Raw genomic sequence first — 27,581 nt, 5'->3', positions numbered from 1 at the left:
CAACGGAAGGCCTGAAGGCAAAGACAACGCAAAAGGGTAGCCGGGATCCGCTATACCACGGTTGAAACTCTTGAATGCTCTCGTCCTCCTCGCCCATGAGAAAAAAAATTAAATCTAACGGGCGCATAGGTTGTCACTAACCAAACTTTTTCGTCAATGCAACATTTAATAGTTAATATGGAATAATCTTCGATTTTTGTCAGGTACAAAGAGTATTAACCTAAAAATCAACCCCAGTTTAGAGGGAGGGTTAGCAACCTCGCAATGCTGGAACGGGCGGTTTGCTAGTTTTTAATTGTACTTCTGTGTCATTTCTCCTAAAATATTTTTTTCAATCGATTTTGTCACAAATGAATGATTTTGAGTTCAATAGTTTTGCCCTTATCTGTAAAAATCAACAATGACTCTACTCCAGACCAGTAGCAAGATTGTCGGAACAATGTTTGCTAGTATCGTATTCGATGCCCATCGGTAAACGTGGTGTCAGGACAACTAACACGATGGTCACTATAACCCCAGCGTGTGGAACTTGTTTGCAGGACCACCAACTGTTGCCCAAGCCTGGAAGAGCCTTAAACCTGAGACCATACACAGCAGCCGATCTCCTTCACTCTGAACAATAAATCATGTATCATGTTTGTCCTACAAGTGTTTCCTTAATTTGCTGTAGCTGCTGTTTATATGGTGTGAGGGAAATTATGACGATGAACGTGATGCTGATGGTTTATGTGTTGGTGTGGAGGTGGTGTAGGTGTGGTGGTGCGGTGGTGGTGCTGGTGATGGTGCGATGGTTGATGCATGATATTGTTTGTGTGGTGTGGTGTGTGCTGCTGCTATGATCTGGTGGTGCTTATGGTGAGGGTGGTGGTGGTGGTGGTGGTGATGATGCCTCCTTCTTGCTTGGTGTTGCTGGGCTGGTAGCGTGGGTGATGTTGCATTGGTGGGGTGGTGGTGACTGGTGATTGGTGCTGGTTCTCGGTGGTGGTGGTGGTTGTTACAGATGATACATGATTATATACATGGGTAGTTCCATGTATGCTCCATATATGATCATGACGATGATCTAATTGTGATATATGATGATGATACTATGATATACATGATGATACATGAGGATGGATTAGATGATGATCCGGTGATGTACATTCATGATGATACAGTGATGATATACAGAGATATGATGATTCCATGATCATGTTTACATGATGGATGATCAATGATTGACATACATGATACACGGGTAGTAGGTATACGTGCTGTTTACCTGACATACCAGCCTTCGCAAAGAGCAAGCCACTCCCCACCAGATAGATTTCCAATTCCAGGGTAACTTCCTCGACGCAGTTTCCAGTACCATGCCGGTGGTGCTTGGTAACTAGTGTAAAGAAAATTATTTAATAGAACATTTCTTGTACGTAGTAGCAGCTAGGCTGTCGCTACCAGAGCTGTCAAAGTCCTACGTCACCCTCCCCCAGGCTAAGATTCCCGCAACGATCTTGGGTGTTTTTCAGAAGGAAAGATGAAAGAGAAAGCAATATCATGGCTACTTTCCATCACTGACAAAATCTGTTGCAGATCAGAGGAAAACAAATTTTTGAAGGACCAGGGAAAGAAGGAAAGGACAGTAAAGAAATTGAAGGGAAGTGAGGAAGGAATAAAGGAAGGAAAAGAAACTTACAAAAGCAGTGGGAGAGATAGGGCTTACTACGGATTTCATTGAACTGTGGCACGCAATTAAAAAATTCGTCTGCAAATTTGCCTACGAGACGCTGTGACTCCGCCCACTCGGAGGTGTGATTTTGTCTGCATTCCTTTCTGGTGAAATGTACAATGGACATCAGCGAACTTGGTCGTGTTTACAGTAGGGGAAGAGCATAAGTAGAGATTTGAGGTTCTCTCGTTATAGATGAGATTGTTGAAAGTGGTGGGGATATCATAACATGATTCTTTCCTGGAAAATTTGCAGAGAATTGCTCGAAAACTTCCCCCGCCTCCATACTCAACTTTGAACTCGAACCTTCTACTCGCCGCCATAATTTTGAATTGAACGTTGCACGGGAATAGCCGAGAAAGGAATGCAGACAAAATCACACCTCCAAGTGGGCGGAAGTCACAGCGTCTCGTAGGCAAATTCGCAGACGAATTTTTTAATGCGTGCCACAGTTCAATGAATCCGTAATAAGGAAAAGAAAGAGCAAAATTAAAAGGTGGTGAAGGAGGGAGAGAACGAGAAAGGGAAAGGAGATGGAGGAGGATAGAGAGAGGAGGAAGGGGAATGAGTGTCATAAAGGCCACTGATATGGTTTTGATTTTTTTCGTACTTATCCTTGAATATGATAGACCATCCAGACATGAACTTAGGATCGCGAAACAGCCAAAGCAGAGCCAAGAGGATAAATGAACAAGAACAGCTTTCTCAGCAAAACTGTCAAAATGGAAGAGGGAAAACACAATTCAATTAATCGTCACGTAAACAGTATCTATCTTTCTGTGGTCGAGTGATCGATTCATACCTCATTGGACCTAGTTCTTCGTACTGTTTCATTAATACAGCTTTCGCTGATTTCCCTTGATCTGGATTTCGGGTCTTTCTACAACAAGAGCACCTGATGGAAAGGTTTGTTCCGTCATAAAAATGATGCAAATTACAATATCAAAGAGTTATCATTATCAAATTTATAATCTTCAGCGGGATCCTCCTCCTTAGTCTATATCAACCTCATGATCATCATTCTCGTCGTATCATCATCATTAAATATTAATATATTATTATGTTATATATCTGATATATTATGATGTATTATCATCATATATAACCAGTTATCATTGGCCGCTGCCACCATAACAGTCAGTATCATCAAGCATCTTCACGCACACAGTTATCATTCATCATTATATATCATCATCATCACCATCATTCTTCATCACCATAATCACCATTGCCATCATCATCACCATCTTCATGACTTTTAACTTTCATTGCATCATCATTACCATCATTACCACCAGCAGAATTCATCATCACTAATCACCATTACCATTATCATCACTATCATCATCAACCATCTTCATGACTATCAACATTCATTGCATCATCATAAATTCATCAACACTATCACCATCATCTATCATCATCATCATCACTAAACACCATCATCTATCATCATCATCATCACTATCACCATCATCTATCATCATCATCATCACTATCACCATCATTCCTTCGTCACTTTCATAATCACCATCATCATTCATCATCATCATTAGTATCTCTAATACAAGCAATAGACATGCATTGTGTTGGCTGGCGGTTGATGTACCTTAATCCAAGGAAGAGGAGCTGCAGCCATACCCAGGCAATCAGCAGAAGAATGACCATCTCCGGGAAAGCAAACATGAACCACGAGGCAAAGCTATTCCTGGGCTGTCAGGGAAGAGTCTAGGAAGACGATGCAGTATATAACTAAGGTTGGGTGGTCGGATGGATGGATGGATACATGGATGCATGCATGCATGCATGGATGCATGGATGGATGGATGGATGGATGGATGCATGGATGCATGGATGCATGGATGCATGGATGTTTCACACACTTACTTTGTTACCTTTCCACTCAGTACCAGATTAGGGGCGGTGCCGGTGAGTGTAGCTGTTTCATCCAATATTCGCTGCGTAAGCAATACTCAACAACAACATCTTACTCAATCTTGTGAAAGTGTCCGCGATTCTCTTCTAATTTTTGAAAAATAAGTAACAGGAATCAATAAATTTATTATTGGTATATATTTATGGAAAAGATGGAATAATAGAGTGCAAACCATATACCCATGCAATAGCACAAAAACTAAAATGCACTAAACACATGTATTTCTTTTGTTTTACAATTATTTCACTGGTGCTATTTTGTACTAATATATAGTTAGTACTATTTAATGGATATATGGTACTTTTGCACATAACTAAAAAGGCGTCAACTAACCTCAGTCTCGTCCATCTCTAAAAGCTCCACACTCGAAGTCCTTTGGCAAAAATAAGTCGCAGTTAGCAAACACCACCAAAAATATTGTCTTGTTTTGAAGTTTTGAAGAAGACAGGTTGAAAACAGGGGTGACGGCGAGTTTATTTATAGCTAAGGTGAAACTTCTAACTAGCAACGAATTTATTCATGCATGCACATACATTTATTATGAGGATTTTGCGGGTTCTCCGGTTTTCCTCCCTCCGCAAAAAATCAACGTCTAAACTCCCAATTTGAATAACAGTGGATGAATAGCCACTCTATGGAAATGGAAATGCCTATTTATCTATGGTTTTATTCTGTTGACTACTTTTTAAGATCCAAAAGCAATCAATCTAGTAATAGGACCGTGTTAGACAGATGCAGTTTTGCTTGCACCAAGGGAACGAGTCTTTAAGTGCACAGAGTGACAATCCTAAGACTTGATTTCAGTTGAACAACTCTAGCTAACATCAGATACAGGAGAAAAACTCCAAGCGTTTAGTTTCTAACCAACCTTTCTCCTGGTTTATACATGATATCCGATGGCACTTTCTTTTCTTCAACCGGTACAATCTCTTCACCATTTTCTCTGTCCTTCATCTCGATTCGAACTCCAAACCCTTCACTGTTTTCGTCATATCCAGGGTTCGCCTCGTTGACTACGTTCTGGTTGCTTTCGTTTTCTTTAGCGTTCATCCTTTCTTTTTTGAGTTCTTCTATCTTTAGTTCAGAGAGCACAGCTTCTGCTATTGGTACCATCATAGCTGTGGTGGCGGTGTTACTTATCCACATGGACAAGAAAGCTGTTACTACCATAAAACCTAGCATAAGCCTGGATGAAAATAAGGAAAATAGACTGAAGTAATGGGAACAGACTGTAGTAGTAAAGAAGTCTGACGAATTATTTATTCCGCGTTCACGAGAGAGAGAGAGAGAGCAAGAGAGAGCGGAGGGGGGAGGGGGAGGGAGGGTGGGAGGAAGACAGAGGGAAAGAGAGGAGCGATGTGGGTGGAGTGTATTACAGAAAGGAAAGGACAAATTAGAGGATGGATAACTTACCTTCGAGGTTGTGTCCCAACCAACAATAAAACATACAAAGCGATTCGTTTGTGAAGCATCCAATGTTCAATGGCCACAGCAACGATCAAACCTCCCATAAACAACACGTTAGTATCTTGAAAATACGGTGGACTGATCTTCTTGGAAGCGACCACACCCAGTAGGGGGAACAACACGAGGGGTAAGAGGGCTGTAACGGCAAGTGGCACCACTTCCGTCACCCAGTAGATGGCCATGACAAATATAGCGTACGCACATTTCGACTCCTGAAAAAATAACAATTCTTTGATAATTTGAAGCTAAAAAAAGTTTAAAAATCGCAACAGAATGAGTTGAGATTTGAAGCCACGTCCACCGACAGAAATTCAAAAACTGACACACGGTATTTACTCGCTCTGGGTTTGGGCATTTGAGGACGACATTTAATCGAGTAAATACGGTATCCCCGAAACGGCATCCGCAGCAGAAGCTGATGGCAATATTTTAGTATGACTGAACCTGCTCCTTACCAAATGCATTGCCCTGTCTCCGAGCGGCAGCCTTAGCAAACATTCCCGAATATCAAAAATATGTTGTTCAAAGCATGCGATTGACACATGGAACTAATAAGCTTATAACTTGAAGTCAATATTTACTTTCTACAGAAGTTTCACTTTTTTTCTACGAAGATAGGAGTCTCTTGTGTGATTTTCGAATCCACGGCGAATAAGCTTACTTTTTCGTTTCAAAATTCAAAACATTTGCATTTTTCATAAAAAAATTTCTTTGTAAATATTTGCTATGATCAAAGTCATCAAACTGGACAAGCTCCAAAAACCAAAATGTATACTACAATTTATATCACTACTTTTCATATTTATTTCGAATTCTAGATCTTGTATTGGTCGTTTATAAAAAATTTCCTCGTCTAGAACTAGAGGGAGATGCGGTTATGGTCGTACCAAGATCGTACTTTTTGAAACTTGCAAAATATACTGAAAATCTGTGTTTTGATTCAAAGGTTTAAACTTTTTATATCGCCTACGAAACTCAAGGATCTCACGTACAATGATGCTAAAAAAAACGCAAGACGGCTAGAAAGTCGAGCATCTCAGCTCACGATAAACCTCAACTGAAAACGATGTTGTGAAAAAATATTTTGTGTAAGTTGGCCGATTTTGAAGTTATCCCAGTCAAGATTATGAAAGTTAAAGGTTAAAGATCAAAAGACTATAATAATAAAGCTTATTTTTCAAAATCAATGTAGTTTGTTGCAGAGCTTCGATTTACTTAACCATCTTCGATCCAACCCTCCTCAGCACTAAAGGAGCTAATAATCAAGGCCTTGCAGAAACTCTTACATATAGAACAGTTCAATCGGGTAAAGATTGAGAAAAAATCTAGCGAGGTAAAATAATTGGTATGTTCTATATCAGTGCCAAAAATGTCACATAAAAGAAACATATTGTGTAAACAAAACAAAAAAACATGACGAACAACCATTTTAGCTAAAATTGCAACGTAGTACAAACACGTAGAAAGTTCATTTACAAAACTAAAAAGAACTATAAATATTTAAGATCTAGATCTCTGGAAGTTCAACGTATGCAAGGAGTAGAGGCAGAGAACAATACCCGAATAACCATTATATGTTATAGGTTGTGCATCTTTGTGTAATAATTGTTCAGCATGATCTTCTAACAGATAAATGGTTTTTAAACCCTAAAGATTATATACTTTATCATGACCATACTAACCGAAGTTGATATAACCAAAGGCAGAGGTAAGAAGACAAGCGGTGTAAAGATAAGAATAAGATATCTTCTCCATTTGAAAAGTTTTCGCTTCAAAGACCCACTGGATTGGAACTCGATCTCCATGTTGTTGTCGTCGACTGGAACGAGCTGTCGACCTTCCTTCTTAGAACGGCGTAGAGGATTTTGGACTCTATAGCGATATTCCTTGCTGGGATTCTTGCCTAAGTCAAGAACGCAATAATAGCACACTTCAGTATCTTGCTGTATTATTTTTAACAACGAGTAGCAAACGTAAAATGTGTCCTGCCTAGATCTTTGGTCACGCTGCGTAGGTATACTACAGCATACTGATTTAGCAACAGCGCGAAGCTAAAAAGGTCAATAATTAACTTACTTGACATTTCACTGTAGTACCTGGCTCTGTACTCCTGAGGCTTATATTAATTACACAGCTCAAAGCAAAACCCAAATGAATTGTGTGCTGTTTAATTTATCATATATTATATATCATATATTATCACTCATTATATTATTATCTATTGTACAATATACCAAATAATTAAGTATGCGGATCAAAGATTGTTGTATCTTCACTCATTTTTTTATGATCCAATATCAGTCATATTTCGGATTTGAGCCTGCTCAGCAAACACACCGCAATCCTTGCTAATGTAACTCACTCACCACTCACTCACTCACCACTCACTTATTAAGATGCTAGCAGATCGATAACTAAACGTTTATCAATCGTCTTGCGTCATTTGTCAAAGTTAGCAAGCAAGGCCTTCGGACTGCCCACGGGGGGTACTGCCACCCCAACTTGGGTAGGGGTGTGCCGCCAGGACCTCAAAACCCTAACCCTATCCCAGACCTAAAATTTTGATTTTACATACCCTACCCCAGACTAAAATTAAGAATTGTACACCCTATCCCAGACTAAAAGACGGAAAATACGGTCTTACAAGCGATTGCAATCAATAATTACTAACGTTTTTATTGTTAATAATTATTGAGAAGGGAAGGGAAGAGAAACTAAGAACTGATGCATGACAAATTTGCCTTGCAAAATTATAATTTGGGTTTCCTTTGTCCATCACGGCGGATTTTCTTGGCAGGGCCTGGTGTCAAAACTATTGTTCCTCGCTCAAACCGAATCAAAAATCATAAAGGAAAAGCTTTACAGCTAGAGATATTAAGCATTTACTGCATTTACTGGTAAATATGCAGATTGGTTGAACAAGAGTGAAGCATATAAGGTTTTAAAATGTCGATTCATAGAAATGCGTTCGCTTATTCGATGACTACACTTGCATCAATGATGATGCACTCGATTTTTAACTTTTATTACGTGAAGATATTCCTACATCTTTATCGGTGAGTTTTAATACTTCATTCACTGATAATATTATCGATATTAAGCTTATGTAAAAGCATTGTGGAATAATACAGTTGTTTTTATTTGTGGTAAATATGATTTTGTGATGTCTTAATGGACAATTAATATTTATAATTTGTTACAAGGCCACGTAATGCCACAGGAAGCCCATACAAGCTTTTAGACTGAATGTAATTTAACGAGAAAAAAATAAATAAACGCTCATATTTACTCACATGAAGTGTTCTTTACGTCGTCCTTTTTCTTAGCAATGTTTAAAAAATTTTTACTTTCCCTCTGTATGTGCTTCCTGTGGTAATGCATGGGGGAATTAAATGATAGTAATAATAATAATATAACAATAACAATAATATATCCTACTATTACAAACAAATAATATATATATATATATATATATAATTATAATGTGTATGTCCTCATTACATGGCCTTGTAACAATAATATTAAAATATATGGTTTAATATTATGTTATATTATATTATATTATATTGTGTTACATGTGGTGTCGTGTCTGGTCGTGTCGTTTCTCGTTGTGTCTCATCGTGTCTCGTCGTGTCGTGTCAATTCATGTCGTGTCGTGTCATGTCGTGTCATGTCGTGTTGGGTTGTGTTATATCATGTTATCATATATATTATTATATCAATGATAAGCCATTCACTCTTCATTAATGTTGATATAATATGCATTTAAATAAGAAGGGTATTTGAATGAAGTATAATAATTAGACAAGCCTGTGAGATTTAGGACTGACCTGTGAACTTCTTGTGTTTCTTTGTACTTATGGATGTAAAATAATTTCTAGGATATCAGAGACCTGGTTTAATGTTGCACAAGTGATATTTTTAATATGGAACGCTATTAATGATCCTTTGTTTGGATACATTCAGGTAGGGTGTGATTTACTTTTTTGCACTCTTGATTTCTTTACTCCTTCATTTAGCTGCACCACACATCACCATACCACACCCTTATCTACTCTACTCTATCCCATCTAACCCTATTCCACTCTATACTCTATCAAATCCCATTCTATTTACTCTACCTGTCTCCAATGCCCCACACTCCATTTAAATCTTATCCCACTTCACTCTTCTCGACACCAATTTTCTCATGCTGCCTAGCTATCCTACGTAGTACCTTGTTTCTTCTTATTGTGATGAGTATCCTTAGTTTGTTTCACTTTTCTTTAATAGGACACTTCTAAATGGGAATTATTTAGGAACAGAAAGAAAGCTATTCTATATGGTGCTCCTTTTTTTGCTTTGAGGTATGACCAGCACTTCTTTGATTTTTTTTTGCTGTTAATTATGATGATAATGATTGATAATTTATATAGCGCCCTTTATATATGGATATGACTAAAGGCACTTTAGGCGGCATTCATAATGTATGGCAGAGGGGGGGTAGGTGAAATTGAGGGGGGATCATGTCATGTCCCTTGTTAACCAAGAAGACGAGTAGAGCACCCTGAAAGTGTGTTTTCGTACTACTGTACTATGTTCCTGCTACATGTCCCTGAATATTTGTCCCTAAATCATGTCACTGCTGCTTTATGTTCCTGTATCTTTATGTCCTGTAATCATGGCCCTGCTGTTTAATAGGCCCCTACATATTTTGTCCCTATAAATCATGTCCCTGCATAACTAGTGCTTCATGTCCCTATGTCTTTTTGTGCCTGAAACTTAATTTTCCCAGCTGCCATATTAAACCTTTAAATTTTTTCATGTGTTATTTTCTTGTAGTTTTCTGTTGCCATGGTTTCCCTGGGTTCCTTGGGCGGCAGTGGGTACCAACGATTGGCTAGTCGGTATCCATCTGATTGTATCTCTTTGTTTTTATGATGCTCTTTTTACATTTGGTAAGTAAGAACTGAACTGAACTCGTGTCCAATCAGTATCAAGTAATAATTATTTTGCTGAGTGTTTATAAGGAAAGAAATTGGGATGGGCTACCTGTGGAATAATCTTTTGCATATTGCACAATTTAAAAAACTAGTTTTTTTTTTCATAGTCCTGTTAGCACATTGTGCACTGTTTGCAGAGTTATCAAAGAATATGGAGGATAGACATATTGTCTTACGATACAGGTAAAGCATTGGATTTTTCAATCTTTAAGATACTTTAAGCATTTCAAAGTTCATTTACCATGTTGTACAGCCTTGAATTCCAAGGCACTTATTAAGGCTCTTTTCTTTTAATACTGTGGCAACATACCATGATGTACATAACTGTTTAATTCAATGGGACTATTCACTTATATGTAATATTAGGAAATCATGTGACAGGGAAGCACGGGTGGTGCAGCGGTGAGAGCGCTCACCTCTCACCAATGTGACCCAGGTTTGAGACCTGCTAAGCTCAGTGTCATATGTGAGTAGAGTTGGTTCTCTCCTGTGCTTCAAGGGTTTTCCGGGTTCCCTGGCTTTCCTCCCTCCGCAAAAATCAACTCCTGAATTCCAATTGGAATTTCAGTGGATGAAGAGCTACTCTGTAGAAATGCCACTGCTAAATCCCATTATTTATTTATTATTTATTTATTTATTATTAGAGTATTTTCCAAACATGTGCAGTAATTACCTGTGTATGTATATTTTTCTCGTTCAGTCAGGTGGCATCCATGTTTAGTCCTATTGGCCTGTTTATATGTATTCTTGTTTTTCACCATGAGGTAAGTATACACTCAATTGAAGAATCGTTGTTGGGTTCAGAAACATAAAACATAGAAGCTGAGACCGAAATGGCACATGGGAAGTATGTTAATTAGATGCATGCTGTGACCGGCGACCTGTGGCATCATCCACTGTTTTTAATATGCGTGTGGCATTCTAAACCGACTGCATGGATGGCGCAAATGAATAAATTATAATATAATTATGTCATTTCCCATGTGCCATTTTGGTCTCAGCTTCTATGTTCTATGTTTCTGAAGCCGACAACGATTCTTCAATTGAGTGTATACAATATACATGTACCACTTATGTTGGATAGCATTGTGGTGTATGAATTAGCAAAGTGTGTCATAGGTTTCCGAACACACAAGTGGGACTTCCTCACCTAGGAAAAAAGGTTAATAACAGGCAAGATTGAAACTAGGCACCCGTGGCACCAAATGATATAATGCTTTCCAATTTTTGTCATATTTCAGGCAATGGCTAGTATTATATTTAATAGATAATTACTGAGGCACGCAGCATTCGTAGGTATAATGCAGGCAGCTGAGGGCGTAGCCCAAAGCTGCCTGCATTATACCTACGAATGCTGCATGCCGAAGTAATTATCTAGTATAATTATTGTTCTTATCAAAATCCAATTGTTTTCTTTCTAGCTTGTTTATCATAGAAACAAAGCCAATAATGAATGAACTAAATATGTCTGATTTTCCTCTATGCATTCGTTGGGATAATGCAGACTGAAAACAATGGATTTTGATAAGATCAGTAATTATATGCTATTGTAGGATACCACTTACTAGCTGAATAAATTTGCATATCAGAATTTGAATTTGAATGGAATCCCCCTGAAAATTCCCATACACCATGATACTACCTGGCATTGATTTAGTTTTATTATTTAGTAATTATACCTTTATCTGATATAATATTACTTCACTGTTCTGTTGTTCACAGCAAGAAAACTTTGTGTACTTCCAAGTAGTCTGTATAGTAGTTGCTATAATTAGCTGGCTGTGTATATCCTACACGGGAAGAAACATCCAGATAGTTCAGGATGTTAGTAAACACCATAATGAAGGTACTGTCAACACTTTCATCATCATTCAGATGATAATTTATGTAATTTTTTTAAAGGAGTCTGGTAATTATAATGAATGCAACTTACAAGGAATTATGGGAAGGATCTGGTCATTTAGTTCAGCCCCAGAAATCCTTGCAGGATGCATTAGTTACCAGGCTCCTGAGATTTACATCTGAGGAGATTCTAAACACCAAAGGTTTTAGGTAAAAGGCAATTTGCATTACGGCGTAAAAGGTTTCAAATGATAGTTAACATTTTCTCTCATAATTTGCTTCATCGTGACATCATTTTACTAAAAAATAACCCGAATGCTATATGAATTTTGTTTGAATATGTCTGCTATATAATTACCTCAAAAGAAAGTGTACTTATAATGAATTCTGGCAGTTGTAACAGATGATGCATAATATAATATAAATGGAATAATATTTCATATTTTGTACTTTATTTAATCCTCACATTTTTTTGATACTAGAATCCAAGTGCTCAACAGAAGTCATACCTCCATGGACCTTGCTAAAACAGCTTATATCTCAGAAAAACTTAGGTAGGCAAAATGTTATGAGCAGTTTTATAGGTTGAAATTATTCATCATAGAGTGTGGACAACAAACCCATAAAAAAACACTAAGTAACTAGTATTAAATAACACACATATGATTTTAAAAGAATTATAGAAAACCAAGAATTCTGCTCTCTTTACTACTATTGTTTCTTAATACTTTTTCACTCAGTTATTAGAAAAGTTTAAACTTGTTTTTTGTTGTACAGCACATATTCATAATGAATTCCTCACTATACAGTCAATTTTAACTAATTTTTTTCTACTCTTTTTCTCTTTTCAGTTTTCTTTGTGACAATGAATTTTTTTCAGGTAAGCATCTCACCCCGGGGGGTACTCTTGCCCGTTTAGGGTAGGGATGTGTCACTGAGCCAACTGAACCCTGACCCCGTTCCAGAGCAAAATCGCTGAAATTCATACCCTGTTCCAGAGCAAGATCGCTGAAAATCATACCCTGTTGTAGTATTGTTAAAATGGATACCCTGTTCCAGAGAGGAGAGAGCGTGATTTCATATACCCTGACCCAGAGCAGGCACGATTTTATAATATACCCTGTTTGAGAGTAGAATCGCTGAAAACCATACCCTATTTAGCGGCACGTACCCATAGAGGGGAATATAGGGGAGTACCCCTCTCCCCCCCTAGGCATCACACTGCTTGACACAGGGAGCCCACTATGATAATAGCTATTGAGGGAAAAAAGAACAAATAAAACAAACAGTCCATTTTTATGAAAGTTTCTTATTTGGTTATTAATTCACTTGTATTTTGATTGTTGATCTTCAGGTCTTCCATTCAACATTTCAAAGTAATTTTTTCCTGATATTTGCAGAATATTTGATAGGTCCTGATGTATTACCAGCAGTAAGTCATTCATTCTTTTTATTTACCTCCTTTGTTGTCTTCCTTTCTTTTTTCTTCCTTCCTCCTCCCTCACTCCATTTCTTCCTTCTTCTTCCCACCTTCCTTCCCTCCCTCCCTCCTCCTCTCCTCCCCTGGCTTCCTTCCTTCCCTCCCTCCATTCTCCATTTTCCCCACCTTCCCTCCTTCCCTCCCTCCTCCTCTCCTCCCCTTGCTTCCTTCCCTCCCTCCTCCTCCCTTCCCCTTGCCTCCTTCCCTACATGCTTAATTCTTCCCAACTTCCTTCCTTCCCTGCATTCATTCCTGCATTCCTCCATCTCTTCCTCCCTCCGTCCTTCCCCTTCTTTGTCCTTTTTCTTTCTGCTTACCTTGATCCACTCTTTACCAACCATCTCTATCATTGAGCAGCACTTCCTCTCTTCCTTTCTCTTTCTCTTCCTTATTTTTGTTACCAATCAACAAAGTGTGTATCAAATCCCAAAGACTGCTACCTTCATTCACCTCTAAAACATGACCTATTATTCTTGTAGTTTGGTCTTAGTTTCATAGCTGGGTCATCCTACGTCGTTCCTCAGGTAGTACAGCTTTAAATACACTTAAGTTAATGATTGTAATAAACTGTTTATGATTACCTCAAGGGAGGCTGACTCATACTTGTAACACAAGCCAGTACTTTGACAGAAAATGCCCAATAATAGCTATTTATATTATTTTATTTTATTATTTTTTATCAGGTGAACTGTTCCCAACCGTATTATATTTTTAAATCGACAAATGCGTCACTGAGTTATAAGCGTTTGAAATTTTATTTCAAAGTGAGACGTTTGGCGAGCGCTTTTTGTCCACATGAGTCGCTCTGTATGCCGTAGGTCAGCAACATCCATGATGCATTGATGTAAATGATTGTTAGAAAAACCAAGCGAAGCAAGCAACGTAGACCTGAGTCTGTGTATGTTTGTTAAGTAATGCCACATAAAATCGACCTTTTTCAATGACCGTTATTTATGTATTGATAAAGGCGTGTTTTTGTTTGTTTAGATCATCGTTCTCGTTTTAAGTACTCTTCTTTCTAAATATGGCTCGTATTATCTTATCCTATGGTCTATGTACATCAAGGTATGAAAACCTAATGAAACAATCTTTCCCTTTATTCATTCCCTCTCCATTTCTCAGTTGCTCATGTTCTCAATATTATTGTTTTTAACCCTTAAATAATTCTTGCTCACCTTTCTTTCTCCTTCCCATTGACTTCAAACAAACTCGTTTCAACTTCTGTCTAACCTGGGTATCCTTAAGGTACTGAGACACGGTGCAACACTGCATGCAACATTGTGCGCAACAGGACTGTTGCAGCGTGTGTCTACCCCAAACTTGTTGCACGCAACGTTGCATGTAACAAATCTGAAGTTGAATCGCGCGCTCTACTCTTGCAACAATGCGCGCAACAAATTTCATGTGAACATGGCTGCAACATTACCTGCAACATTTTGAAATTTCCACCAATCAGCTTGTACCAAATTTATAACTGCTGACCAAATATCTTAACATAGCAGGCTGACACAAGCGATGTTGCGTGATTTTGTTGCAATGTGTCACCCCGATTCAAATTTGTTGCTTGCAATGTTTCGTGCAATGTTGCAACGTGTGTCAGCACCTTTAGCTTTGAATACGTTCAATTACGAGGGGACTTCAAATTTACATGACTAGTTTCGTTTCCCCTCCCCCTCCGTAAATTAATGACCAGTTCCTATATTTTATTTTTGCTTCTTTTTTAGCTCACGATGGCTACATTGGTCTACATCTTCGGCAGGCAGTACATCTGGCTTTTAGCTTTCATGTTTTTTGCGGACAGGTACAAATACTTTAAAGTGCATATGACACGAAAACATTTTAATGTTAAAAATGTGTATTCTATTGGCATGAATAAGAATATCACAGTTAAATTTGTTTCAAAAACGTATTTCTCTAGAAATTCAAGAAAATTTAGCACATGTTGTGACGTCATTTTGTTTACAAGTCTCCAGATTTAGTTGCAAATACACGAAATTTGTTTGAATGCAGAATCTTAATTTCGGGTAGTACACTTTTCAGTTTCCCACCATTTGAAGAGTATTTCGTAAGGTTTCCAATGAAGCTGAATAGAATAAACCTTTTGTTGTTATTTTATAAGAATTACAATTTATATTTAGTGCATTTCTACCGAATCTAGAGTACGTGTCAACAAAATGACGTCACAAATTGGGCTTAATTTTCTCACATATCTCAAGAAATAAGCTTTTGAAACAAATTTTATTACGACATATTTATTATTATTAACAAACTATACATTTTAAACGATGAAATGTTTTCGTGTCATATACACTTTAAATCCCTCTTGAGTATTTTTTTTGGTCTTTATTTTCTTCTTTTAGCAAAATATTGCAGATCTCTTGTCTTATTCTTTAGAAGACTTCTATCGTATCCACGCATGCGCAACATGGTATTCTTAAAAGGATTTTAGGCTTTCTCTTAAAGTATTGCTTACCATCTCTTATTGCGCCAAAGCTCTGAAGTAACTGGTGAAGATTCTAGTGGTAAACCGTTGAACGTATCCGCGTAGGCTCGCGCAGGCGGGATAGATCACAGGCAGCCCAAGCAAGGTTCCTGTGTATTGTTTATAAGTGAATGTATGGGAGTTATGATAAAGTCATGACATTAAGATGTTTCACTCAACAATTTGCCTCAAAACTTGCTGCAGTTGCTGCTTTTACTTTGTTCAGTCTTCTGGCGAAGTTTCAGCGCGATTTGAGGCCGTTTAGTGGGTTTTTTCAAAATCCGCTCTTCTCTACCTAAATAATAACCTTATTTGGGCTGCCTGTGGATAGTTAAGAGACTGTAAAAAAGAGTTAGATAAGTCTTTTTACTCGTTATTATGGCAGGAGTTTACAAGCTGCATCTACGTCGCTTTTTAATCTTTCGCTGGCTGATATTGTTGACAGTGACACGGAAAAATACAGAAGAAGGTAAGAACCTAAAAATAGCTAACTGACCTACAATTACTGGGTAGAAAATAAGTGTGAGTGTGATTATACGTATGCGTAGAGTACGAGTATGATTATGATTATTGGTAGAGAAGGCAAGCTATAGTTATTGGTATGTGATAGGTATGGATGTTGGTAAGATACGGGTATTTATATGGTTATTGGTAGAGAAGGCAGGTTATAGTTATTGGTATGTGATAGGTATAAATGTTCGTAAGATACGGGTATTTATATGATAATTGGTAGACTCTCATTCTCATTGATTATCGTGTATAAGGATTCCAGTGTTATTAACACATTCTCATTGGTTATCGTGTATAAGGAGTCCAGCGTTATTAACGCATTCTCATTGATTATCGTGTATGAGGAGTCCAATGTTATTAACACATTCTCATTGATTATCGTGTATAAGGATTCCAGTGTTATTAACACATTCTCATTGATTATCGTGTATAAGGAGTCCAATGTTATTAACACATTCTCATTGATTATCGTGTATAAGGAGTCCAGTGTTATTAACGCATTCTCATTGATTATCGTGTATAAGGAGTCCAATGTTATTAACACATTCTCATTGATTATCGTGTATAAGGAGTCCAGTGTTATTAACACATTCTCATTGATTATCGTGTATAAGGAGTCCAGTGTTATTAACGCATTCACATTGATTATCGTGTATAAGGAGTCCAATGTTATTAACCAACATTGATTATCGTGTATCAGGAGTCCAGTGTCGTCCATGATATTTGGTACCAATGCTCTCTTCACTAAACCAGCCCAGTCATTGGCTCCAATGTTAGTCGTATTCATCTTGAACAGATATGGTTACCAGGTACGTTTGAGAGTAAACACGGCTGGTTCTTAGGAAGAATAGCTTGTGTTCAAAGGACAACTCATGGGCCTTACCCACGTGGCAGCCATGTTGACTTGAACAATAGATTTTCCCACGCGTAGCCTCGCATTCAAGTGCTTGAGAATAAATTTATGTGGGTTAAACAAAGGTTGTTATTCTCACAAGAATAAACATGGCTGCCGTGTGAGTAAAGCCCATAGAGAGAAGTATGGACGGTGTGCAGTGTACCTCCGTAATAGGCCATGTCTACTTATATGGCAAAGTGATCTGATCTACAAGTCGTCCATTGTTGGTTCGGTCTTTGGATTCTCCAAGAATCAATAAGAAAATAAACTGCAAGCTGCTAGAAATTTTCAAGTATAAAAGATTGTGATCATTTAATGAAAAATGTTTTTTCTTATGTTTTAGAAAAAAGGGAGTCAAAAAACTCTACGAGGTTCAGGTGAGTTTGTATTTCGTGTGCCAAAATACTGACGTAATTTTATTCTCTAAGCCCTGCGTTGCTTGGGTGGGGGACTTTTGCTTTTTATTCACTGTCGCAACAACCGCAGACCACCAAACAACGCAGGCTTCTATCTTCTGAAATCTGTTTTTTAGGCGAATATGTTGCTCTACAAGACGTGATGTTCCAACTGATGTGTCTGGTGCCTATGTTTATCGCCTTTATACAAATAATTGTATGGAGATGGTACACACTGCGCAAGTCGCGACACAAGAAACCGCTGCTTGGCATCGAGGACACGATTTTATAAGCCGTGGATTTTATCCCACACTGAAAATGGCTGTAATATCAAGAAAACGGTAGAAAACGGTGGTTTGAAATTTAAAATAATTGTTTATAATAACATTCTAATAATAAGTTAAAAAAATGCGGATTTATTTATTTGCTACAATTTATTTTACAACCCTTCTTGATAATGACACCAAGTAAAGGGCCAGAAAAGAAACGGGCAAGAAAAACGGAGAAATAAAACGAAAACAAGAAGCTGTATTTTAGAATAATAGTCCCCTTCACAGTTCCCTGCGCCATCTTGAAAGGTGGAGACATGTAAATAATTGTCCAAGGTGATAAAAAAGGTCTCTATCATTGCCAGCTCACCGTTCGTCTCGCTTCGATGCAAAGGCGAGGCTAACTTTCAAGATGGCGCAGGGAACTGTGAAGGGGACTATCGAGCAAAAAACACTTTCAATTGAAAGTGTTTTTTCGTCCGAATGGTTCCTCTGGTCGACTAATGTCGAATATGCAAAACTTAATGACAATTTTAAAAATATCATATGCATGAAGATAGAATCACATATTCAACATTAATATCATTTCAAAAAAGTAAAATCGATCTAGATACTTTTATATTGTGTTTTATATTTTCTAGGTCTCGACTATTTTGTATTCAAAAGTAGAGGTTTTCTTTCGTCACACCTTCACTTTGAACTGAACTTGCCTGATGAATGGACTTCACAAAATGCCAAAATTTAAAGCCAGTTCTTGAAACTTATGGCTAATTCTACAAACGTATATACACATCAATCTCGTACCCAGAGCCTGCATTTCGTCTGGCCTGCTGCGAAGCACGAAGGCACTGGCATAATCCATTGTTTGAGACCAGGATTTCTAGGACTTCCGGTATAAGAGCCCATGCGTTAAAAGACTTGCAAAAGTAAATGAAAAATGTTCCCTATTTATAATTTGTATTTGTATTGGGAGTAAACACAGAACTCTGTTTGAAAGCATGTTTTTCATTGATTATATTTCACTTCCGGAAAATTGCGCATGCGCCAAAAAAATGAATTATGCCAGAGCCATTCTTCGCCGCAGGCCAGAAAAAACGCATATTCATCAAATGTTTGCACATTCGAACCTAAGAAAACAAACAATTATTTGTCCACTGAGACGATGTAGAATTCTCAGTTGGAAAACGTGCTTGAAAGCAGGCATGCGTTAATTTTCACTTGTGTCAAAGACCTGAAGTACACGTGCTTCCCGCTCTTTTTTCAAGGTCACATGATCATTTCCCCAAAAAGTCAATCGATATAAAATATATTTTACGAATACTGAATTCCACGGATTAGTACAAATGGCTTCTCTCCTTGAAAACCTCAAGAAAGATGTGCAGTGTTCCTTGTGTAATGATAGATTTATTGAACCCAAGATCTTGTCGTGTTTTCACACATTTTGTAAGCTCTGCATCGAAATATACGTCGAGCTGACCGAGAAAGTCTTCATGTGTCCAAAATGTAAATCAAAAACCCCTCTGCCATATCTAAACAGCGTGGAAGATCTAGAACCAAGCCTACTGCACTCAAGGATGGTGAAGGTGTTGGAGTTTGTAGAAAATGAGAAGGTTTGTTCTGTTTCTGGGAGTCATCCACCAGCATCTTGGCATTGCTTTGAGTGTAATCGCTCGTTGTGTGACGAATGTGAGAAGAACCATTCAGTGTTTATCAAAGATCACAAAATTGTATCTCTTGTAGAGATAAAAGAAGGAGACGTCAAACTGATGTTGAGCAGAGAGACTAACTGTGTAGAACACGTTGATAAAATAGTAGAGTTATTCTGTAAAGACTGTGAAGAAATTATCTGCTTGGAATGTTTGAAACATGACCATGAAGGCCATTCAACCATCACTTTATCAAAATATGCAAAGAGTAAAAGTGCTTTGCTGTCTGATAAACTTGAGCAGCTTAAAATACGTGAGCAAACAATGGAAAAAAAATTCAAGGCCATGCAAGAAGTGACTGAAGAATTGAAAGAATCTGGTGACAAAGAAAAGCGAGAAATAAAGAAAAAACTGGAAGAGACTATTAAAAAGTTGCAAATGAAAGCGATGGAGCTGGTGAAGCAAATAGACGATGATGTTTACAAGGCTGAGAAAATAACAATCAAAGGTCAGTCTGTGCTCGATCAGACACGTAGTGCCATGGAATACATGAAGGAACTGATAGAAAAAGGAACTCAAACTGACGTTATTCATGCCAAAGACTTGGAATACAATGATAACATTCTCGAAGATGATGAACTTATTGAGAAAATTCAAGATTTAGAAGCAACATTTGATTTTAACAAGGAACTGATGAAACAAGTGAATTCTGGTCTTGGAACCTTGAGCAAAATTAAAACACATCACAAGATGAGCACCGCTGAAGTTGAAGGTGAACTTGAAGCACTAGAGATATGTAAGCTGATCATATCGACGAAAAGCAAAACTGGAAGAACCACTGATTATCTAACTGATGTTATTGATGTTAAGATCAGCCCTGAAGATAATGTGGAAATAAAAGAAAACTATGTGAGAACTGATAGTAAAGTAGAAGTGGAGTTCATACCTAAAGTAGTTGGTCAACTGACAGTAGAGGTTCAAGTGAATGGGAACCATGTATCTAACAGTCCACTTAGGATTGATATTACCAAAGAGTTTAGGATAAAAGGTATAGAGACAAAATCTTCAGATTTTATAGGAATAGCTGTAAATAAAGAAAACACTAGGATCGCTGTTGCAGATCAGTCTTCACACTGTGTTCATGTATTCAACACTAATATGTATAGTGTATATGTATAGAATATGTATAGTGAACACTACAACAGGGGCATTGATAAAGACCTTTGGTAGGAAAGGAAAAGGAAATGGTCAATTTCTTTATCCGCAAGGAGTACACGTTGATGTCGATGGTAACATCATTGTTTGTGATCTTGGTAATCATCGTGTTCAAGTCTTCACAAGAGACGGTGACTATCAATATCACTTTGGTTTGTACGACTCAACGTTTGAGAAGGACAATTGTGGCCCTGTGAGTGCTGTAACATACGATGGACGTTTTTACGTCAGTGACTATACGAAAAATGTAATCCTTGTATTTGGGAAGGAGGATGGCGTATTGACTAGAATATCGACAATTGGTGACAGTGCTGATGGTCAGCTGAGTGAACCATGGGGCCTGGCTATTGATAATGACCATCATCTACTGGTCTGTGATCGTGGGAATAACCGCATCCAAAAGTTCACGTTATATGGTCGTTTGGTTGGCAAGAGTTGTAGATGCACTTCACCCAAGTATCTTACGGTTTTAAACGATGGCCAGTTACTTGTTACTTCAAACAAGAGGAAAGTGATGTATGTTGACTGTAAATAGAACCAGGACAAGGACAATGATAATTCATAATTGATAATAAAGGAGAATGACATCTTTACTAATTAAAATACTTTTCAGATATGACAGCAGAATTCCTTGCCTCAGTACCCTTCGTTTTCAAACAGTTATTTTTTAGCTGTACCCACTAGATATTGGTTATACTTTCACCAGTTGCACGGCTACACATTAACATGTGTTATTTATTCGTAAAATCTTCACTCTCATTTCGCAAGACTGACTTTAAAAAAAACAGAAAAAAATACAACTGATCATTTTTGGTACGATATATAATCAGAATGTGAAGAATATGGAAATATGTTACTAATGTAAGGAAAACACGGGCATGATTGGAAAAAAATACTTTTGTAGTAACCCAATAAATATTTATCATTATCATCGTCATCATTATTGTAATTGTAATTATCGTTTGAAAGCCTGATGTAAAAAGTTTGAATAAGATTTGAGAAACATGGTCAAGAGCCTGTCTCGCTCAGGTGCTACGACCGGGAAAAACTGGAGAGAGAAAGACTTTGAAAACCAGAGTCAGATTCAGTGCAGAAAATATTCTTGCAATGTCACTAGTACGTCGTTACAGTCACGCGCATGGATCTGAATGGCTATAAATCAATGAAAACGTAAAGATCTACTAAAAGGTCAGACAGTTGGACTGCACGAGATATTTGACTATACTAGGTCATCCAAAGAAATAACTTTAGTCCATTGATAAGTTACTTTAGGCTAAGAAGATATAACTAGCTAAAAACTAGTGTGAGCTGCGTCGGTGTTTCTAATGAAACAGTAATGATGAAAAGGTAAATTATACACCGTGAAAAGTTGAAAAAACTTACTGACGTTTCGGACACTAGTCCTTCGTCGGAGTAAAAAAGACCTAAAAAAGTTTTTTTCACCTTTTCACGGTGTATAATTTACCTTTTCATCATTACTTTAGGATAAGTGAAGGAGGTCTGGTATATGCACTGTATTGAGCAACAACTTTAACGAGAAAAAAGATAAATTGATCATCAGTTAAGGTCTTGTTGACCGTCGTAGCGACATGCAGACGATGAACAGCGTTGAAGTTGAAGGTGAACTTGAAGCACTAAAGAAAACAAAGCTGGTCGTGTCAGTCACGAATCAGTGGCGGATCCAGGATTTTTCAAAGGGGGGTTCCGTTTCTTTATTACATCCATTTTGAAATCACTACCAAATCCTGCAATCTGATTGGTTCCCTGCAGCAGTGATTTCAGCATAAATCGCACGATTTTGAGCTCTAAATTGCACGATTTTGCACATCAACTGATATGAACCAATCACAAGAGAGACATGTCATTTTCTAGCCAATTATATCAAGGAATCCATCTTAGTGTTGAGCTCACCGCTTCTTGCGAAAAAAAAGAGCCACGGCTCAAATAATTTTTTCTGAAGAACGATTTTACCGTCAAAAGTCTTTAAAAAAGACTTAAAAAGCCGTAAAAAGGACTTAAAAAGACCAACTGATCACTTAAAATCGTCAAAAGCATCTTTGTAAAGTAACTGCTTAAGTAAGTTGAAGATATTACAGCGAAAAGCAGTGGGAGAAAATGCAATCGGCATCTTTTGAATGTGACTTCTTGGCGATTGATCGTGGAAAGTGGTTTCCTTTTCAATCTGTAAAGCATAACAACACATCGAAAATACAGTCATTAAAAGAAGTTTTTCTTAAGAAGAAGATTTTTGCTGAGCTAAGTGACTTCTTAAGGACAACCGAAGGACTAAACAACCTTTGATTTTTGCTGTTTTGTCGGCACAAGTGTGATCTAAACATATTGAACAGAAATCGTAAAAATACAAGCAGTGAGCATTGGCTGTAATATGGACAACAGCCAGTTCATTACAACCCTTTTGGGCAGGATTGTCTTGTTATTTAATGTAAGTAAACGATTCTTAATACACGTAATGCCTTTTGGTCCGATATAAATTCATTTTAGTTTTGGACTGAAAGTGTTGGTTTTCAAAATGAGAATCATTGCTCGATCAGTATAAACAAGTTCTCTTGGCAGCATGTTTGAATCGACTGCTTTTAGATTGTAAGTCATGTCGGTTTAACTGAAAAAACGTCTTTTTCAAAAAAGATTTCAAAATGGATATAATAAAGTGGTAATTGAACTTCGTGTCGTACAATTTTGGTCTGAAATCAAACTTGCAATTACAAATCGCACTCCCGCTACGCGGTCGTGCGATTTTGTAATCGCGCGTTTGATTTCAGACCAAATTGCACTCCACTCAGTTCAATTACCATTATTAATCTGTGTGTAATTCTCTTTTGTTTAGTCGATGTTTGACAAAAAATTGGCTCTAATCACCTAATTTACTATCTAGTAACGGAACCTAAAGGTAAATTAAACATTGTAACAGCAAATATCTATCATTTCGTGTTCAACATTATTATTGTGGATACTTTTAAGCAAAATTTACATAAGACATATTTCTATTACCTAAAAGATCAAACCTTCAAGGGGGGTTCCGTGGACCCCTTCGACCCCCCTGGATCCGCCACTGCGAATGCTCCAAAACTCGATGAAAATCATAGCAATATTGATGTGAAAATTGTCCCTAAAGAGAATGTGAACATAGAAAAAATAAATGCGAAAATAGATGGCCATATCAAGTTTTGCTCCATACATTAGTGTCAAAGTTGGAGTTGAGAAAGGTCACTCCATATATGGAATCATATAATTCCATATTTGGATTGCGGGTCTTTACCCTGAGGTCAAAGATGGCGGACAAGCGTGTTCGTCGGCTGGCGAAACGGCTGCGAGACATTTACGAGCTTGGCAAAGACAAAAAACAAGAAAAAAGTACAAAAAGTACAACAACAAAAAAATCGACTTCTCCTCAGTCCCTTTTTTTAAGACCGGGAAAGAGAGCTTTGACACTCATTGTTTGATATGAAAATAGAGGTGGAGCCGGCTAAAGTAGCTGGTCAACTGACAGCAGAGGTTCAAGTGAATGGGAATCATGTATCTAACAGTCCACTAGTGATGAATGTGAAGCCACAGAAGTTGGGAATAACAAGAGAATTTCAGTTGAAAGATATATTCAAAATTAGTAGTTTTCTTTCGTCACAGCTTCACTTTGAACTGACTTGCCTGAAGCAGCAGTAAGGGGGACACGCGAAGCGCCGGCACGACCAAAAAAAAATACAAAGAAATGTATGGGGTGACGAGGCCCTACAGGGGGTCTTGCGCGATCCGTCGGCAGCCGCGCGATAAGTCCTTACTGCTGCTGTGTTGGGTACCGCAAACGGAGGTTAAAATATTTGTCGGATATACGATGCATGAATGTAAAAAGTTCACCAACGATTTCTGTGCGATTTGCCTAAGATTCAAAGTTAACATACACAAGCCCAAGGGTTTCTGGTGTTGTGGTAAAAAAATGCAAATAGAAGACGACACGTCAGCACAGTGTTACGAGTGTGGTAAGAATATTCGTAATGCCGTACCGAATGCTACCAAAGAGCAATATTACGCCAATGGAGGTCGTACGAAGACCCCATACAAAAGAATAAAATACTTCCGAGACTGGATGAGTCATATCCAAGGTTATCGACCGGTATATTTAGACACCGAAGTAAGGAAGAAAATCATAGACCACTTAGAAGAGGCAACCCCGCAAAGTCTACGGAAAGCGTTGAAAAAATTAAAGCTAGGGAAATATTACAAAGCTATTCCCTATCTTTTGTCTGAAATTACCGGTAGGCGTATTCCTCATGTCCCAGATATGCAAAGGGCCGAGTGGTTATTCTGTCGGCTGGATAAGGATATTCCCTATTACCCTGATGTAATCTATGAAATATTCCAGCAAATGGACCCCAACCACCCGCTGTTAGAATGGATTCCGAGAAGATGAAATGTGCAGCCGAAATCCACCTACGCTTTTTTCAAAGCAGATGTCTACTGAGCGAGTTTTCTTTGGAGCTCCTCCTTTGCCTCCTGGTAGATCTTTTTGCGAGATTCCTCGGAAAGATCTTTCACGATGGTTTTTTTATTACCCGACTTTAATTCGCCGTATTTCTTTTCCTCCGCGAGGATCAAAGAGAACTCCGTGTCGTCTATGCGGCGGTCCCGCAAAGCCTGAGACACCAAGTCGGCGATGGTGTTAGCCTTTGCCCTTGCTAGGGCTATATGAGTGTCGTGCTTGGATATCTTACCGGACAATTGCTTTATAATGCCTGTCGTAACAGCGGAAACAATGCCGCAGACGGCTCCAACGCTGGCCAAAGGAACGCCAACGACTATTCCAGGTCCGGTGAGTGAGGTAGCAACGCCAGTGCCTGTTAACGCCACGGACATGGAGCCGGAAGTTATCGCGATTTTATGTAGTATGCTTCGGACTCTAGCATACTTTTTCCTGACCTCCTCATAGTGCTTCGTTTGCCCCTCTAAGTAAGCCAGGATTAGATTTGCCTTATTCAAGCGGAAGTTCTCGGCGTTTAATTCGTTAGGTCCCTCCCTAGGTAAATCAGGATAAAGTGGAGGTGCTGATGGTATAACATCCATTATATACTAATGTACGACGCTTTTGGAAATAACATAGAGGAGCAGCCACATCACGACAACCGCTGGAACTGGAGGGCCTTTAAGGAATTGTATCCCAAAGCAGTAACCTCGAAGTTTGAAAGCAGACCTGACGGGATTTACTTTAAAGAGTTTAATGACTTAGTTTACACCAATAAGGATTTGGAGGAGGGATTGAAAAAGTTACACCCAGATAAGGAAAAACATGAGGAAGTTACCCCAAAGAAACCTAATTTCCCAAGGGATCTATTAATGACCAAGGAAGATTACCCATTTTACGATGCCGAAGGTGGTGTAAACAACTTTGAAAAATTGGTAACGCATCTAGAGATTTTAGTGGGTAAGCAATCATTTAACGTAATACTAAGAAATATCTATAAGAATACGATGTTGAAGCATACGTCGGGTAAAGAGGCCAGGGAATGGTTAGCAGGACCCAACATGCGGTATTGGCCACAGCAGTTAAACTTTGCTATTTGGGCTGCCACTAAAGGTTGTGGTGTTGCCGCGGACATGTTTCATATTTCATTTATGCGGTTTCACGTTGCCTTTACGGTAAGGAGGGTGTTTAGTAGAGTGTACAGAATCCCATTTCCCCGGCAACCACTTTCGGCTACCTTTTTTTGTGTCCCCAAAAGATGTGCGTGTCCCAAAAGACGTGCATGTGCTAAAAAAAGTGTCTCAGAATGTTAACGATAAGGTTAAATCTTTGCTAGTAGAGTGTACAGAATCCCATTTTCCCGGCCGGCTACCTTTTTTTGTGTTCCAAAAGAGTGCATTGCTGTCCCAAAAGATGTACATCCGTGTTCCGAAAGATGTGCATTGCTACCCCAAAAGATGTCTATAGAAGGGAGGCGATTCACCGCCCTTCCAACTTGCACCCAAAAAGAGCGCGACACCCCCCATAGTAGTAGCCAAAAACCTTCTACTCCTAGATATAGACATGGACTCCCAAAAGAGTATTTCGGTTACATTGCAAGAAATGGGCATACGTGCAAAGAGCAGAGTGTTGGCGCATTTGCTGCTGGACAATGCATGCGACGGGAACTTGCTGCCGGACATATCCAAATGCGACTACCTACGCAACAACGAAGGTACTACCAGTTTGCAGCCGCTGGAAGGATTGCCGCCATTCGTAGACGACATATTCGTATATGGTTTCGTTGCGGAAGAGAATTTGTATGGCAAGAAGCTGCTCTGCAGAAATGCAAAGACAATAGTTGCGCAGATATCTACGGCAGCAACAGTGGCATTTGGTGGGTTTCTGCCCACGAGTATCGTACATACCTGCAAGCAGGGAAAGATCGTAGAAAACATCGCAAAGATAGAAGAGCGCTCCAATGCCAAAGGCAAATGGTATGGAATACACAACACAGATCCTGCTGGATACTTCGTGGCCAAAGTAGACACTTCGGAGCTGCAAATAGAAGATGTCGGGGAAAACGTACGCAAATTCTCCATGGCTTTGTATGGGCAAGGATATGGCATCTACTCCGTGGACTACACACAGGATTTCTCCGGTACTTTGGACAGAGCTGCATTGGTGCGCAGACTGCGGCAAATGGGCTACAAAGAACAAGGAGAAGTTGGTTGGCGCGAAGGTACCATTTTGGACAATACGCATGCCGTCGGGAACCATGTTTGTACTTGGATGGAAGAC

The 27,581-nt window shown here is 38.5% G+C and overlaps 2 protein-coding genes and 1 pseudogene across 3 annotated transcripts; 2 read left to right on the top strand and 1 right to left on the bottom strand.

Moving 5' to 3' along the window:
• Positions 1-2,200: 2,200 nt before the first annotated feature.
• Positions 2,201-7,172, bottom strand: LOC148909923 (solute carrier family 13 member 2-like; annotated as a pseudogene). Its single transcript, XR_016120176.1, has 8 exons — positions 6,797-7,172; positions 5,061-5,326; positions 4,553-4,833; positions 3,981-4,033; positions 3,599-3,733; positions 3,321-3,439; positions 2,514-2,606; positions 2,201-2,425 (listed from the first exon to the last, which is right to left on the bottom strand). The product of XR_016120176.1 is annotated as a solute carrier family 13 member 2-like (transcript).
• Positions 7,173-7,945: 773 nt separating this feature from the next.
• LOC148909922 (solute carrier family 68 member 1-like) lies at positions 7,946-18,588 on the top strand. Its single transcript, XM_089033145.1, has 17 exons — positions 7,946-8,170; positions 8,996-9,080; positions 9,387-9,460; positions 9,936-10,051; positions 10,204-10,279; positions 10,797-10,860; positions 11,819-11,942; positions 12,421-12,492; positions 12,790-12,818; positions 13,293-13,370; positions 13,898-13,942; positions 14,406-14,483; positions 15,143-15,219; positions 16,286-16,369; positions 17,111-17,219; positions 17,649-17,682; positions 17,838-18,588. Exons 1-17 carry the CDS (start codon positions 8,061-8,063, stop codon positions 17,990-17,992), a joined length of 1,410 nt encoding a protein of 469 aa, XP_088889271.1. The 5' UTR covers positions 7,946-8,060; the 3' UTR covers positions 17,993-18,588.
• A 51-nt stretch (positions 18,589-18,639) lies between these two features.
• LOC116301367 (tripartite motif-containing protein 2-like) lies at positions 18,640-21,365 on the top strand. Its single transcript, XM_089032469.1, has 2 exons — positions 18,640-20,775; positions 20,846-21,365. The coding sequence occupies exons 1-2, from the start codon at positions 19,313-19,315 to the stop codon at positions 21,363-21,365; spliced, it is 1,983 nt and encodes a 660-aa protein (XP_088888595.1). The 5' UTR covers positions 18,640-19,312.
• Positions 21,366-27,581: the final 6,216 nt, after the last annotated feature.

This window comes from Actinia tenebrosa, unplaced genomic scaffold (assembly GCF_029948245.1).
Source record: "Actinia tenebrosa isolate PJP-AT-01 unplaced genomic scaffold, QUT_ActTen_1.0 PGA_scaffold1__47_contigs__length_23844297, whole genome shotgun sequence".
Classification (NCBI taxonomy): domain Eukaryota; kingdom Metazoa; phylum Cnidaria; class Anthozoa; order Actiniaria; family Actiniidae; genus Actinia; species Actinia tenebrosa.
The sequence above is the reverse complement of the archived record's forward strand: the minus strand, read 5'-3'. Positions and strand labels throughout refer to the sequence as shown.

Coding starts and splice junctions, on each gene's coding strand:
- LOC148909922 (XM_089033145.1), top strand. CDS start 8,061: ATGTCGATTCATAGAAATGCGTTCGCTTATTCGATGACTACACTTGCA. Junction 10,052..10,203: donor TGATGCTCTTTTTACATTTG/GTAAGTAAGAAC, acceptor TTTTTTTCATAG/TCCTGTTAGCACATTGTGCA. Junction 15,220..16,285: donor TTCATGTTTTTTGCGGACAG/GTACAAATACTT, acceptor TTATTATGGCAG/GAGTTTACAAGCTGCATCTA.
- LOC116301367 (XM_089032469.1), top strand. CDS start 19,313: ATGGCTTCTCTCCTTGAAAACCTCAAGAAAGATGTGCAGTGTTCCTTG. Junction 20,776..20,845: donor CATGTATTCAACACTAATAT/GTATAGTGTATA, acceptor GACCTTTGGTAG/GAAAGGAAAAGGAAATGGTC.